Source organism: Aquila chrysaetos, chromosome 14, assembly GCF_900496995.4.
Source record: "Aquila chrysaetos chrysaetos chromosome 14, bAquChr1.4, whole genome shotgun sequence".
NCBI classification, from domain to species: domain Eukaryota; kingdom Metazoa; phylum Chordata; class Aves; order Accipitriformes; family Accipitridae; genus Aquila; species Aquila chrysaetos.
In genome coordinates, this window is record NC_044017.1 from 8,292,216 (window position 1) to 8,306,555 (window position 14,340).

The 14,340-nt window shown below is 39.4% G+C and overlaps 1 protein-coding gene across 1 annotated transcript in view; it reads right to left on the reverse strand.

Moving 5' to 3' along the window:
• Positions 1-14,340, reverse strand: part of GPC5 (glypican 5) — an 827,733-nt gene that overhangs the window by 527,804 nt on the left and 285,589 nt on the right. Inside the window, 1 exon segment of the mRNA XM_030036731.2 lies at positions 12,055-12,175. Coding sequence (XP_029892591.2) covers positions 12,055-12,175 — 121 coding nt within the window.

Sequence of the window (14,340 nt, forward strand, 5' to 3'; positions counted from 1 at the left end):
AATAAAGTATGAGTTCACACAGTAGTGTTTTCCTCAGCTGTGACACTTGGACTGACAAGAGGCAATGCATTTCCATTTTGTCAACACCTACAGAAACATGATTATCTTTGAACTGATCTCTGAAGGTGCACAGAATCTACAGCCAGTAAACTAACATGGGGAATGCACCAATCAGCCAGCACTAACATACAAATGTATGCACACCACAGTCATCTCGCTTATTCGCTTAATGTATCAGCTTAGAGGAACTGTTCACTTAGTAATTTCCACAGTACTGGTGAAACCAGTACTGTAAGACCATCTAAATGCCACTTAGATCTTAACGGTTCCTACTGTAATTCCAGTTACTGCTCCACTCCTTTTTTTAATGAGTTTGCTTGCATACAAAGTATTTTGTTAATGTTCTTATGATACTGACAGACTATATCTGTCATTAATTAGTACTAACAGGAACAGTAAGCTGCTGCTTAAATTTTTGATACCTTCCACCCTGATGTGATATTTAGTTGCTGAGCCTCTACTCAGAAGAGGCTGTCAATGAAGCTAACTATGGGATGGTTTTGTGATATCTATCAGATTTCATAAGTTAGAACCACTAATTTGATTTTCACTTCTGACTAGAGTTGATCTCCTGCTTTACTTAAATCTTTTAGAGTCTCATTTGATATCAAAGTCCACATTTCTCTTCCCTTTTTACCAAATACGTTGTTCAAAGTGTGTCAGTTTCAGAATATTCCTCTATCTTTTATTAGTGTAATAGAATCACAGAATCTCTCAAGTTGGAAGGGACCCAATAAGGATCATCGAGTCCAACTCCCTGCTCCTCGCAGGACTACCTAAAACCAAACCATACGACTAAGAGCATCGTCCAGAACCTCCTTGAACTGACAGCCTTGGTGCCGAGACCACTTCCCTGGGGAGCCTGTTCCAGCGACCGACCACCCTGGCAGTGAGGAACCTTTTCCCAATAAGCACATCGATTTCAGAAGCAGGTATTATAAGGGCGCGCTGGGTGCGGGTGCCCGGGTGCTGGCGGAGGGGCTGCCGGGCGGCCGCTGTGAGGAGCGGCCGGGGCTGCCCCGTGCCGGACACGGCCGGTTCCAGCCGGCTCCGACCGACCCGCCGCCCGGCACCGCTCAGCCCCGCGGCCAAGGTGGTGGCGCCTCAGGGAAAACGTATTTAAGAAAGGGTAGAAAACACCGGGCAGCAGCTGTGAGAGACAGCAGGGAGAAAAATGCAAGAGAAACAGCCCCGCAGACACCAGGACTGGAGAAGGAGCGCAGGGGAGGTGCGTCCATGCACGGGAGCAGAGATTCCCCTGCAGCCCCCGGGGAAGACCACGGTGACGCAGGTTGTCCTCCTGCAGCCCAGGCAGGACCACAGCGGAGTAGATATGTGCACTGCAGCCTGTGGAGGACCCCAGGCCGGAGCAGGGGGGTGTGCCCTTCCACAACCCGGGCTGGACAGACCAGGGAGTCGTGGTCAGTTCGGAATTCCCCCAGGCCGAATTAAGGTGAAGCGACACCAACGATCAGCTGGCGGTTTTATTCACGGCAGAGGCAGCCTGAGCGCGGGAGGTGTAACAGCAGGTGGCGGGGTTCCTCACAGCGGGAACCGGCGCGAAACCCCAGCGGCAGCCCGGGTGACCCGCGGTCACCACGTACGGATCAGCTCCGGGAGGGGAATGAGGCGAGCCCTCCCGGCGACCCCCTGGCTTTCCAGGCTCCCTCTCGGAGAGGAGCCCGGCGGCGGCGGGATCCGCTCCGAGTCCCAGACCTGGCCAGCGGTTGTGTCTCTAAAGGGATGAAGTCCAGGGATTATGGGGGGAAAAAAAAGAGAAAGGAGAAAGCTCTCACCGGCCCTGGCTCCAGCGCCGCTCCCCTCAGCCCAGGGGTCCCGTCCCCGAGGGCGCGCGCACGCGGGGCTCCAGTTCGCGCCCTTTTATCCTCTCCCGGCCCCTCCTTCGGGCGGGCACTCGAGCTCATTAGGCTCATTAGGAGTCACGGGCGGTTCGTGCTTCCAGAACCTTCGGGAAAGGGGTCGGCGGGCCGTTTGGGGGTTATTTGGGGAGTAACTTTCCCTTCCCTGCAGACATGACCCTTGTTTGGTCTTTGCCCACCCACGGTGAGCTGCCCCGCTCAGCGCGGCCGAACAGGGCATTGCGCAACCTCGGGCACCTCCACACCCTGTTGCCGATTGGCTTCTTCACCTGCCATTCATCATTGTGACGCAGGTTTGTTGTTATGCAGAACTTGCCCCCCACCAACGCCGGAGACATTAACTCTTTCAGTCCCTCACATGTGGTGTTGCCCTCGCAAGCCAGTTCCATTCCCTCCCTCAACCACAAAAGCCAGGCCCCGGCCTCTGTCCATCAGGACAGTGTTTGAGGCATTAACTCCGTCCAGTCTCTCACATCCCTGAAGGAAGCTGCATCCCGTGGAAAGCCCACACCAGGGCAGGCTCTTGGCAGGGACTGTGGCCGGTGGAGAGGAGCCCACAGAGAAGCAGTCTGTTTCTGGAAGACTGCAGCCAATGGGAAAGACCCATGCTGGAGCAGGGAAAAGTGTGAGGAGGAAGGAGCGGCGGAGATGAAGTATTATGGACTGACCACAACCTCCATCCCTCACCCCCCCTGCACCACTCAGGGTGAGGAGGTGGAAGAGTTGGGAATGTAGGAGTGAAGTTGAGCCTGGGGAGAAGGGGTGTGGGGTGGGGACCTGAGGGGAAAAATGTTTCTAGTTTTTTCTTTGTTTCTCACCATCCTACTCTACTTTTAATTGGCAAGAAATTAGATTAATTTTCCCCACTTTGAGTCGGTTTTGCCCTTGACAGTAATTGGTAAGCCATGTCCCTGTCTTTATCTCAGCCGATGAGCTTTTTCATCTTATTTTCTCCTCCTGTCCTGTCGAGGAGGTGGAGTGAGAGCGCAGCTTGGTAGGCATCTGGCAGCCAGCCAAGGTCAGCCCGCCACAAACGGTATTTGCTCGGATGCAAATAACAGCTTCAATTAATGCAGCTTCCTCCACAATCACTTCTGTGAAGGTAATTTACAGTGAAATCTGGAAAAACAGATCAAATGTAAAGACTGATGAATTCTTATACAACTCTCTTCATATGATTAAGCCAACCTTTTTAATAGTAATCAAGCTTATTCAAAGCTGCATATAAAATATTTGCAAAACAAACTAGCTTAATATTTCAGAAGACATTTAGGATAAAAATATTTTATAGCTAACTACAACCCACTGCAAAATACGTTTTGTAGAGAAACTAACTAAATAGTAGTTCTACTGCTGTACAAGAACAGCACAAGCCAGTATGACTACTATCTCATACTAAAACAGATACTCACCTTTCACAATACTGGACATGTGTGTATTCCAGTGTAGTTAGCAGATTGTAGCTAAATGAGCTAGGGCAGCTCCTAAACTTAATAGTTTAAGTAAGATTCACTGTAATGTATTAAAGTCTAATCAGATTAGTAATAGTCTTCTCATTTCTAATGTGATAAATACCAGTGAATACTAATATAATTTAAAAAAATAAATCTATTAGTAGGATATGTCCCTCCTGTTTTATTGTCTATTATAGACACATCACTTGCATTTTGGTTCATTGTCAACCTGACCTGTGAATAGAAAAGACAGAATGAATAATGTTGTTTGTACTGCAAGTAGCTGAGGCTTGTATGCATCTCTACAAAGTCCAATTATTGTTCCACATGATAAAAAGAGTATATGGCTCTTCAATCATAAGAAGAAAGACTTTACACAAATCCAGATCCCATTAGGCAGGACACTTGCAAGCTGAATTCCTAAACTCATTTCTAGTTGATTATATGCTAAGTGGCATGGTTGCCGTTGCACAACAATTAATTCTCTAAATGGGAAGGCCAACAGCAAAAGTAATCCGCAATACCACTCCCTAAAACAATCTCTACTGAAAGTATTTCAGAGACAAGCTAGTTGTTAAACTGGCATTCACTCAAAATTAAGTGCATTTCCTATACCAGTTTTCTTCTCCCTTCTCACAAGACATCACAGAGCTTAAATAAGTTATCCAATTAAAAGATTAAATTAGGCATTGACAGCTTCCTCTCCCTTTAATACAACTGAAATAGACAATAAATTTAAGGAGGTTTTTGCCTTTTTTTGTAACACTGAAAAAGCACACATGCCCACCCCAAAATCCCAAGCCATTTCAGATGAGAGATCCTTCCAAACCAGTTAAAAATCTGGCAACGTATCCACTGTCACACATTATGCAATATGTTGCATCCATCTATGCAACTAATGGAGTACTACCTCACTACAAAAAGGGGTTTTCTATTCTCTGATGAAATTATAGAAGAAAGCAAAAATGTCCAGCCTTCACAGACTGACCCCTATGCTTCTGCAGAGCCCACCAAAGTTAATGAGAGGTTGAGTAAACACCATTGTGACTACTGCATCAGGGCCCTGAAGCCCTCTTGAACTCTCTAGTCTGTCCTATTATATATCAATATATGTATTTCCTTTCTCTTTTAAGTTAGGATTGGGAATTAAGGGCATCAGAAGCTCCTTTTCACTTTCAGAATTGCTACTACATCCATGGGGTTGGGGGACAAAACCACTTGTTTTCTTTGAGATCTAAAGCCAAAGTTGTGGGAAGTTTGAAAGAAAGTATTAAAAAATAAAATAAAAATCCATTTTTAAGAGAGTCACGGAGCATAAATTATAAATAGGAAAAAAATAATTTCCTTTCCACAGTTTTGAAAATAGTAAAGTAGATCAGATTTTCTAAAGTAAGCATCACAAAATCCGTGCCTCAGATCATATTGTTTGTCATAACTATAACTCTTGCAAAATCTCAAACCTCTCCTTCACTTAATATTGTACTTAAAGATGAGAAGATAGAACAATGTTCCTGTTTTGCTAAGAAACCCTAACACAAGCAGTTTTTACCAGCTATAGCAGCAAGCAATTTAGGTGCAAAATAGACTTTTGTAGAGAGCATCTGCACCATAATGAATACTTTGGTTAGTGTCACTATCCACCTAAGTAGCTAGAAAAGGCTGTCTTGTTTCCTGTGCCACTGTTGTCTGCACTAAATGGGTAAGAATTTATAGTATCTCTCTTTTGCATCAATAAGTATGTTTTCTCACTGTGTACTGTGCAGTGCTTTATAAGCAATGGAATAAAAAAAAATGCAAAAATACAAATGTTAGGGATTTTAATTTTTTTTAATTAGCTCATCATTTAGTATTTTATACAAATTTGAACCTTAAACTTAGTTCCAGAAAGCTCCGTACAATGTACACTCTTTTCCTTTTGTTATTCACATTAAGAAAAATCAAAAACTTTTCATTTAAGCACAAATCCTATCTAAAAAGATACTACACAAAAATGAGGATCATTTGAGCTAAATGAATGGGACTGATTAGCTTTTAATAACTTTGGTAAGGTAGTTAGTGAAAAAACCAAAACAAACCAGGAAAAAGATTATTGAGTTTTCATTTAAATTACTGACAAAAAGGACTATGCGGCTGGTGACCTGTTCTAAATTTACACCCTCAGCATCACAACACTTGGAGACACATGGGCTCAACTTCATGCTCTCCTTATCACTTTTTCCTTCTCTGCCTTCCACCTGTAAGCCATATGTAGGTTTGAGTTTACACATAATTTTCCAGGACATATGATCATCTCAGAATGTTCATATAACTTTTAGTGGTTTGACTTATAAATACAGAAAGACCACCTTTGTGAGCAATGAAAAGGGCATATACCTTCAGTATCATCACAGAACTGCGAAGAAAGCCTTTTCACTCTCACGAGATACAAAAGCATCAGCAATCCTGCACTCTAATGTGTATTTTTGAGGTTAGAAGTTGAAGTCTATTTTAAAAGGAGGAGTGTGAAACTCAGAAAATAATTTCTCATCTGATTTCTAGCTGTTTAATATCTTTACAGAAATTATGCCGATATCTTACATGCAATGGTAATGCTCAAGTATTTAACATATCTTCGGCACCAGCTAGCAGTCAGAGGGAGCTGAAGACAATACAGTGTGTAAGCCAGCTCTCTGTAGATGTGCCAAAAGACAGGAACAGCTCACACAACAAATATGAAATAGGCTTCTCTGTCAAGTAGGAATATCCTAATATGACACGTCACTCTAATACTCTGCTATCATGCCTTGCCAAAGATGGAATTTGTCCAAGAGATTGATTTCAAAAAGACAGGAACATTGTATTAATTCCAGAAATAAAACAAAAGAAGGAGCCAACACATCAAATATGAAAGGGAGAGCCAACAAATCACTGGGGAAAAAATTAACATAATCAAGATACTGAGCTATTCTGTACCTGCAGGATTGTTCTAACTTGGGAATAAACTAAAAAGTGAAAAAGGCAGTAAAAATGAAATCTAAAGCCAAGTTAACATTTAGATATGCATTTGTAATATGAAAAACAAAACAAAAATTGTGAGGCAGTCTTTCCTATTGCAACAAAAATAATAAATAGGCAGTTTAGGACCAAACACAGCTGAAACCAATTCTAACACCAGTGCATGTTGAATGGCTGTTGCACAAAGTGCACTGAAATGTTACTTCCCAATTACCTCTATGGGAGACCTGTTATTGAACGGTGCAAAGTGCAGGATACAATGTATCAACAAAAAAAAACATTTAAGAAGAGAAAGGAAAGAAAAACATTTTGAAAGTGAGTCTCCACCAGTGTGTTACTGAAGAGTGTATCAAATTAAGGCCCAACATATACGAGACTGTTAAATGCTGTACTCTTGTGAATTCACTCATTCTATGAAAAATAACTGCATTTCAGTCATCAACAAGAGTCATCAGAATGTTGTATAAATTTAACAAATTATACAGTTTGAACTACTCTTAAGAGGATGAGGGATTTTACCTATTAGATTACCATAACACTAAAAAGGGCACAAACTTGATATGAGTGATCAAAGGGAAACACAACTGCAAGTGCCACATCTTGCATATGAATAATTTAAAAACATGGTTCTTTGTATGTGCAGATGAGGACTCAGGTAATGTATTCCATCACCATTCCCAGTATGTACTTGAACAGCTCTTATAAAAACATTTATTACTTTGCCTGTGTTGTGGTACATTGATAAAAGCTTTAAAAAACACAGCTGTAAAGTTTAGTTGTTAGTATGACAAATCAGTGTCAAAACAAAATCTCACCTCACTATTTTTGTAACCTTTTTGAGCTAGGTAAATGGGTACATGAAGGCACAGTGAAACACAGTGCTTACCACACCATAATAATGACCAGTAGTAAAAGAAAAATTAGATTGTCACCTACATTTAATGTCTTATGAAGTAGTAGTGGCCTCTGTTCACTTAAAGGATGTAGGCCTCACTTCCATTAGTGACAGTTATCAGCTCTTTGCAGAGAAAGTAAATATTGTTCCATGTATATCAGCTAGCAGTCCAGTGGTATAGCAGTGTAAGATGGGATCCCTTCCAAATAAGTTAAGGCACATCTTTTGCTGCACCTTGAAATAGGAAATCTTTTACCCTAATAGAAGCATTTTAATTTCCAGTATAGTCAATAGAGTGGCAGGTGCCTCTGGAGATCTCCAGAGGGAGATTTGGTCTGCCTAACTCAGACAGACAGACATGGGGTATTTGCTACTGTGGCAGGATTTCCTAAAATTAGGAAGTCTTTATTTCATCTGTAAATACAAGCTCCAAGTAATGTCTATTATTTTCAAAAGCAGTATCTTTTTGAGATTGTCTTCTGAAAGAAGAAATACATTGAAATGACCAAGGTCCAATTGCCTGTAATCACAGCACCAAACTATCACACTTACTTCATAATCTCAGTATTTGTACTTGCAGGAAACATAAATTAATCGTGTTTTTAAATTATAGGGGAAGAAAGAAAAATAATTACAATTATTATTGCTGCCATATGCAACTGACTTTGCTTATCATGATTGCCTATTAGAGTGATAGTTGCAGACTGCAGTACATAAGAGACTATGCACTGAACCCATTATTTGCCTACTGTGAAGATAAATGAATGAAGAGCCCATCATTTAAAGCTCTCCAAAACACCAGTATGTACAAGTAAGGATTTTATAAAAGAAGGTGACTTTGTCAAGCCATTTTTAGCACTGACTCGTTCAGTAGAGTTCATGTTAGTTCCTCTAATTGCTCTTTGTTGCTGTGAATACAAACCTGTGGAGTCCAGAGCACAGATTATAGCAGTCAGGGTCCAATGGAATCAAAAAGTTCTATTGATTTTTGGTAAATCCACTATTTACAGAAAGAGAAGGAGGATTACTGTGAGCCGCTCACAAAGGAGAAGTGTCCAGAAACCACAGCCTGCCAGGAAGAGATACTGTCACTTCTGCAACAAGTTTGATATCAGTGGTTTAAAGTTTTGAATAGAACAGAACCTAGAAAACAGAGTATGTTTAAACATTGTATGTTTACATATTTTAAAGCCGATTCTTTGCTTGGGATTTTTATGCACTTGCATATCTACCTTGCAAGAAGAGAGGAGATACTAGGAGACATCTGTTCTTTTCTGCATGCAGGGCAGAATGGTCTTTGATCCGTTTTCTTACGTACATGTTAAAGATGAGCAGGAAGGGATCTTTAAGATATTTGTTCTTCTTTTGCTATTTGATAGTATTTGTCATTTGTACAATAAATATGTACAGTCTGATTTTCTGAGAGCTCACTGGACCCTCCCTTAAATGGGCTCTCCCTTTACATCTTGGAATATTCACTTCCTTCTTGCCCTCATGCTGGGATTCTTGAAAGTAAGAAGGGAAAGTTAGTGTAATCAATGAGAAAAGGGGTCATCTGCTTTGATGACAAAGAGGAAAGAAGGTTTCAGAAAACACTGAAGCTTTCTAACACAGTTTTTCTACCCTGGATTTACTAGAGAGAATTACTTTTTCTGGTCTGGAAGGACAAAATGCAATCAGGGTATATTTTATAATCTGATTTAAATGATGTATTCTAAATGCAAAACTGGTTATCCTCTTCAAATTAGTCCTTCTGTAGTTTAATCATCTTTTTTTTAACTATTAGAAAATAATATATAAACATGAAATGAGATTTTTATTAAGAGCTCCCCAAATGTATGTATATGTATATAAAAATATTTGTATATGCTAAATATTTCTCTTTAGAAAATGATACATTTCTAGTTCGTGTGTTCAAACTGACAACCTCTTGAAAAGGGCTCAGAAACATGACACAAGGATTAAATCCTTCAGACCAGACACCTAACTGCAGGTGTCTACAGTGTAGATGCCAACATGTGGGCAATGTATCCAAACTCCTTTTATATTGTGCAAGACTAAAGAACTACTGTTCTTATCCTGAAGCGCACATTTACATATGGCCACATGAACAGCTCTCTAAGGTCCATGGACTAGATCTACATATAAGGGAAGCTTAAACATCTAAATGCAGGTGTCCGATTAAATAACTGAATTCCACCCCTGCTGCAAATAAATGCCACAGGTTATCACTGATTAAATTACATGTCAGTGCATGTCACCATTTTTACTGTGAAAAGTACCAGAAACAAAGCTTCTGATTCTTTGTCACATACTGATATTTACAAAGTGGTAGAGACTGTTCAGTCCTGAAGGCTGTGGAACCATGACAGGCTGTACAAGCAAAAGAAAATCAGGCTATACTTACCACTGATCACAGTCAGAGCTCTGTGTGTTGAGAAGGAAGGACCATATCATATCATGACATCAGGAGACAGAGAGAAATGTTACTTCGATATCCTGCATCTTGAAATGTTTAAAAGCTGATGTGAAAAGTCATATAAACCTGAATTACCACTCATTTCCTTCCTCCTAATACAGAGAGCAAACGGCTACATACAGAACACAACTAAATAACAAAAATGTACTTGTTTAGCAAGCAAGGTTACAGCAACATGGAATTTATATAAAAATATATATAGTTGCCTCCATAAATAGCAAGTTATGTATCACCCTGCCAATCTGTGTCACCTTAAAGCTACATTAAACTATATAAACTTTTTCAGAACTAATCATTCCTGAAATCTGTAAAACAGGACAAATACAATTTCTTTTCTACTAAATTGGCTATTTAAACTTTTGCAGTGCAGTAATACTGCTTGAATAGAGTGCTAGACTTCAGTATGACTCTGTCTATCTCCGAGGCAACACCACAATCCATTAAGCTCCCCTTATTTAATCTGTCTGTCATAAGCTTAATACGTGATTCATCCTTTTGATATCACAAAGGATGAAAAGGTGATCTTTTGTATGTGTATCTCTAATTTACGCTCCCCATCCTCCTTTCCCAAGCAGTAAATGGTAGAGAAGAAAGCTTTTTCTGCAGTTTCTTCAGCCCTTTTATCTGAGGAAAAGCAGTTATATGTCGGGTCTCTAAGGAATTTGATGCTCTCTTTATCCCCGACCCTATTTCCATACTCAGAGCTGCAAGAAAGGAAACTATCCCATAGAAAGATAACATATTTGGAGGCTAGTAAGACTTGCAGTATGTAAATTATATGTCCTTCTCCCCAAGACCCACTCTAGTCTTTTGGGACAAGGGCAAATAAGCTCTCAAAATGAAATACCTTATAATGGAATTGTTCTATTCCACTCTTTTAGATCCTCACTTGAGGAGGAAACGACACAACTCCTAGTCTCTAGAGGAAAACAACACAATAAACTACACAGTGCAGATTTAATATCAAAGAACGAGGGCATTCCTGATAGATGAAAGACCTTGAGACTAACCCAGTAAAATTTGCAATGTTTTTCTTTGCACAGTAATTTGTAGTTCTTAATTAAGTCATAGCATCTCTTTGGAGGGAAAATTGTATTCATTTTCTCACCATTGTAATCACCATTTTAATAAAGAGAGACAAAAGCATGCTGAAACTGGAAGGCTATGAAAGATACTTCTTTTAAGGAGGAAGGAATAATGATTGCCTTTGAGTTTAAATCTGGATGCCACTTCTCCCAGAAAACAACCCTACTTACAGAAAAGAAATTTTGGGGTTTTTTTTCCTATTTCACCGCTCTCTCCTTTGTTGTCAGAGAAGAGTTATTTTCACAAATAAGAACCAAGAGAGTTTATCATTAAGCTATCAGTAATATTTCAACTCCAGAAACCATCTGGGAAACTGTATTTAAAAGCTGCCAAGAAGATGGAGAAACAAAACTAAAGCAAGTCCTTAGATGGAACTAAAGGTAGGCAAGGAAGAGCTGACTAGTATCTCTAATTCTCATGTTTGGGGAACTAGGTAGAGAAGTGGAGTGGAGATCATAAAGGTGCCAAGCTTGCATGCCCTCCCTAAGTAGCCTCTCCTTTTACAGATGACAGGATACTGGGTTAGATGGGTCACTGACAAGAAATGCCAATAGAACATTCCTTATCACTGAGTCTGCAGATCAGTGGAAACTTTTATGTTTAAACTGAAATAGAAAGTTGTCAGCAAAATAACGGTTGGTTTCAATACAATCGGGTTTTTGTCCTGTAGTTCTGGCTATCTGTGCATAGCCTTAAATTTAGTGACTGACAGATATGTACATCAGGTAATGAACACCAACTCCTTTAGCAAGCATGCTATTCTTGTTCAAACTTCCTAGTTTTTCTATCTGGCATCTAAACAAAAAACCCTGCAGCAAGACTAGTTAAGAACAAACCTAGATTTAGTAGACAAAGAGGGAAATTATGTTTTATTGTGTTTTAAACATATGCACCCAGTTTATATCCCTAAATTATACTGTTTGTGTTTCTGTACGCTTACTGCAATGCCGAGCTGTGGTACTCGCAGGTACAGATGGCCCAGCTGCCAGAGTCAGACCTCCTACACTTATCTACCATATGCAAACCTTTTAACTAAATCATTTTTAATAATTGAAGTGAGACAGAGAGCAAGTAGTGTTTTGCTCTTGACATGCACTGAGCAGTAACTTGAAATAACAACTAACCTTTAATGTACAGTAAATTAATACTTTCACTACTAGAGTAGTCTTTAGTACTATACTGTATCTATAGGTAAAAGCAGCTTACCTGAATAACATGTTTCAGCTTGTCAATAATTTGACTTATTACAGGATCTGCTCCCTTCGCTTTTACTTCTGGATTTGCAGACTGAGCTTTGATTCCACTGCCAACCACATGATGAGTATAGCTAGTTTAATACACAAACACACACACACACACTTTAGTAAGTTATTCTACTCTCAGAGAGTCATCTTCTCGTTCATATTAACTCTCATGGCACCAACATTCCACTTTAATGAGATGCATTAATTTTGTGCACATATTTTTCACAGAAAAGAAATACAGCATAATATAATTACTACATTCCACAAAGTTGTATTATTTATTACAGCTTTAATTTTACTACAAACTTTACAAAGAAAAAGAGTTATCTACAGTTTGAAACAAGAAACATTCAGCCCTATGCATGGGTTTTTTTGTGTGTGCAAAGACTGTCCTCCATTTTGGTTTTCCTAAATACAAACTACATGGTGATTGCCTAAATGTATGACATTTCAGGTTTTTAAAAAACAAATTTCAGATTCGACACACACTATGTTCAGAACTACACCTGAAGTTTCTTAGTGTTTTTGTGGATGCACATGCAGACAGAATATTGCAGGACAACAGCCAAGTTGTGCATAAATTATTTAGCATTATGTAACTGATGTAAGTACAGAGTAGGTAAAAAATTTACTTAATACATAGATATGTAAAAAAGAACCAATAGAAACCAGATATATGGTTGTTCAAGAAAGAACTGCTGTAGTAAGTAGAACATTGTTTCTAATATATCAAAACTCAAAATACAGAGACTAAAATTAAAGACCTAGCAGAATTCCGTGGCTTATTAAGCTGTAATTCTTCATTCAACTTCCCATGTTATATGTAATACTCAAATTGTGCAGAAAAACTGAGTATCTACCTTCTCATCACAGATACTGTATATTGTGCAAATACCCTCCATATGTTAAGTTTCATCTGCATACCCTACAAGAGGATAGCTCTATATATCTCTGTCTCAAAAATACTTTGCCAGCTGTTACGCTGTAAGAAAAAGAAAGGAAAGAACCCTATCAGGAATGGAGTAAAGAAATGCCTAATTCCTGCCTATTAGATCTGCATATGAGCATAGACAACAGAGCATACTCAAATTTTGCATAATCTGTTTTATGAAAAACATTGCAGGTCCTCTTAGCTCTGCAGAAAACCTTCCATGTATGCTAAACAATGAACGCTGTTTATTAAAACAAGGTTGCCACATAACAACAATATTTTGGTTTTGATCTTTGCTTAAATATCACCTCAAGTGAGACTGAGGATATTCCTAAGGAAGCATACAAAGACGCAGATGCCATTCCTAAAATTACATTGGCCATGCTCAAAGGAAAGAACCCTATCAGGAATGGAGTAAAGAAATGCCTAATTCCTGCCTATTAGATCTGCATATGAGCATAGACAACAGAGCATACTCAAATTTTGCATAATCTGTTTTATGAAAAACATTGCAGGTCCTCTTAGCTCTGCAGAAAACCTTCCATGTATGCTAAACAATGAACGCTGTTTATTAAAACAAGGTTGCCACATAACAACAATATTTTGGTTTTGATCTTTGCTTAAATATCACCTCAAGTGAGACTGAGGATATTCCTAAGGAAGCATACAAAGACGCAGATGCCATTCCTAAAATTACATTGGCCATGCTCATAGGTATAAATTAACCCTGTCATATAAAATGACTCTTAAGTTTTCCACAGGCACCAGAGAGCGCAATTTGCCTTCTATGTGTGTGACAAAGATTAGTAGATCCTTCAGGCATTACAAGATGACACTTTTTGGACTACATGTTGTGCAAAATGCTTCAAAAGTGAACTAATTCTAAGGCTCAGCAAACTTTTCCCAGACTTCTAAGGTCCCAGACTTTTAAGGATCCAGCAGTCTTTCATCACTTAAGTCCTTTAAAGCATCCGGTTTCACACAGTAAATACTAAAATTCTAGACCTTCTACATACAGCTCTGCATGTGCTATTTAGGCCAAGTGTACTTTCTATTTCTCCTGCAAGCAATCAAGTCCACTGGAAGCAGATATAATATCAAATTTAAATTCAATTATGCACCAAGATATCACAGCAATGATCACCTAGGATTAGTCACAAGTTAAAGATTTCCGCTTTATTCATTCTTCATTTGAGAAAATAGTCAGCTGTATCCAATATTCAGGACACACTGTATCAGCTAAAGGTAAATACTAAAAATAATAAGCTCATTACTAAAAGCCATTATGGAAGCCTTTGCTGATTCACTAGCCATACT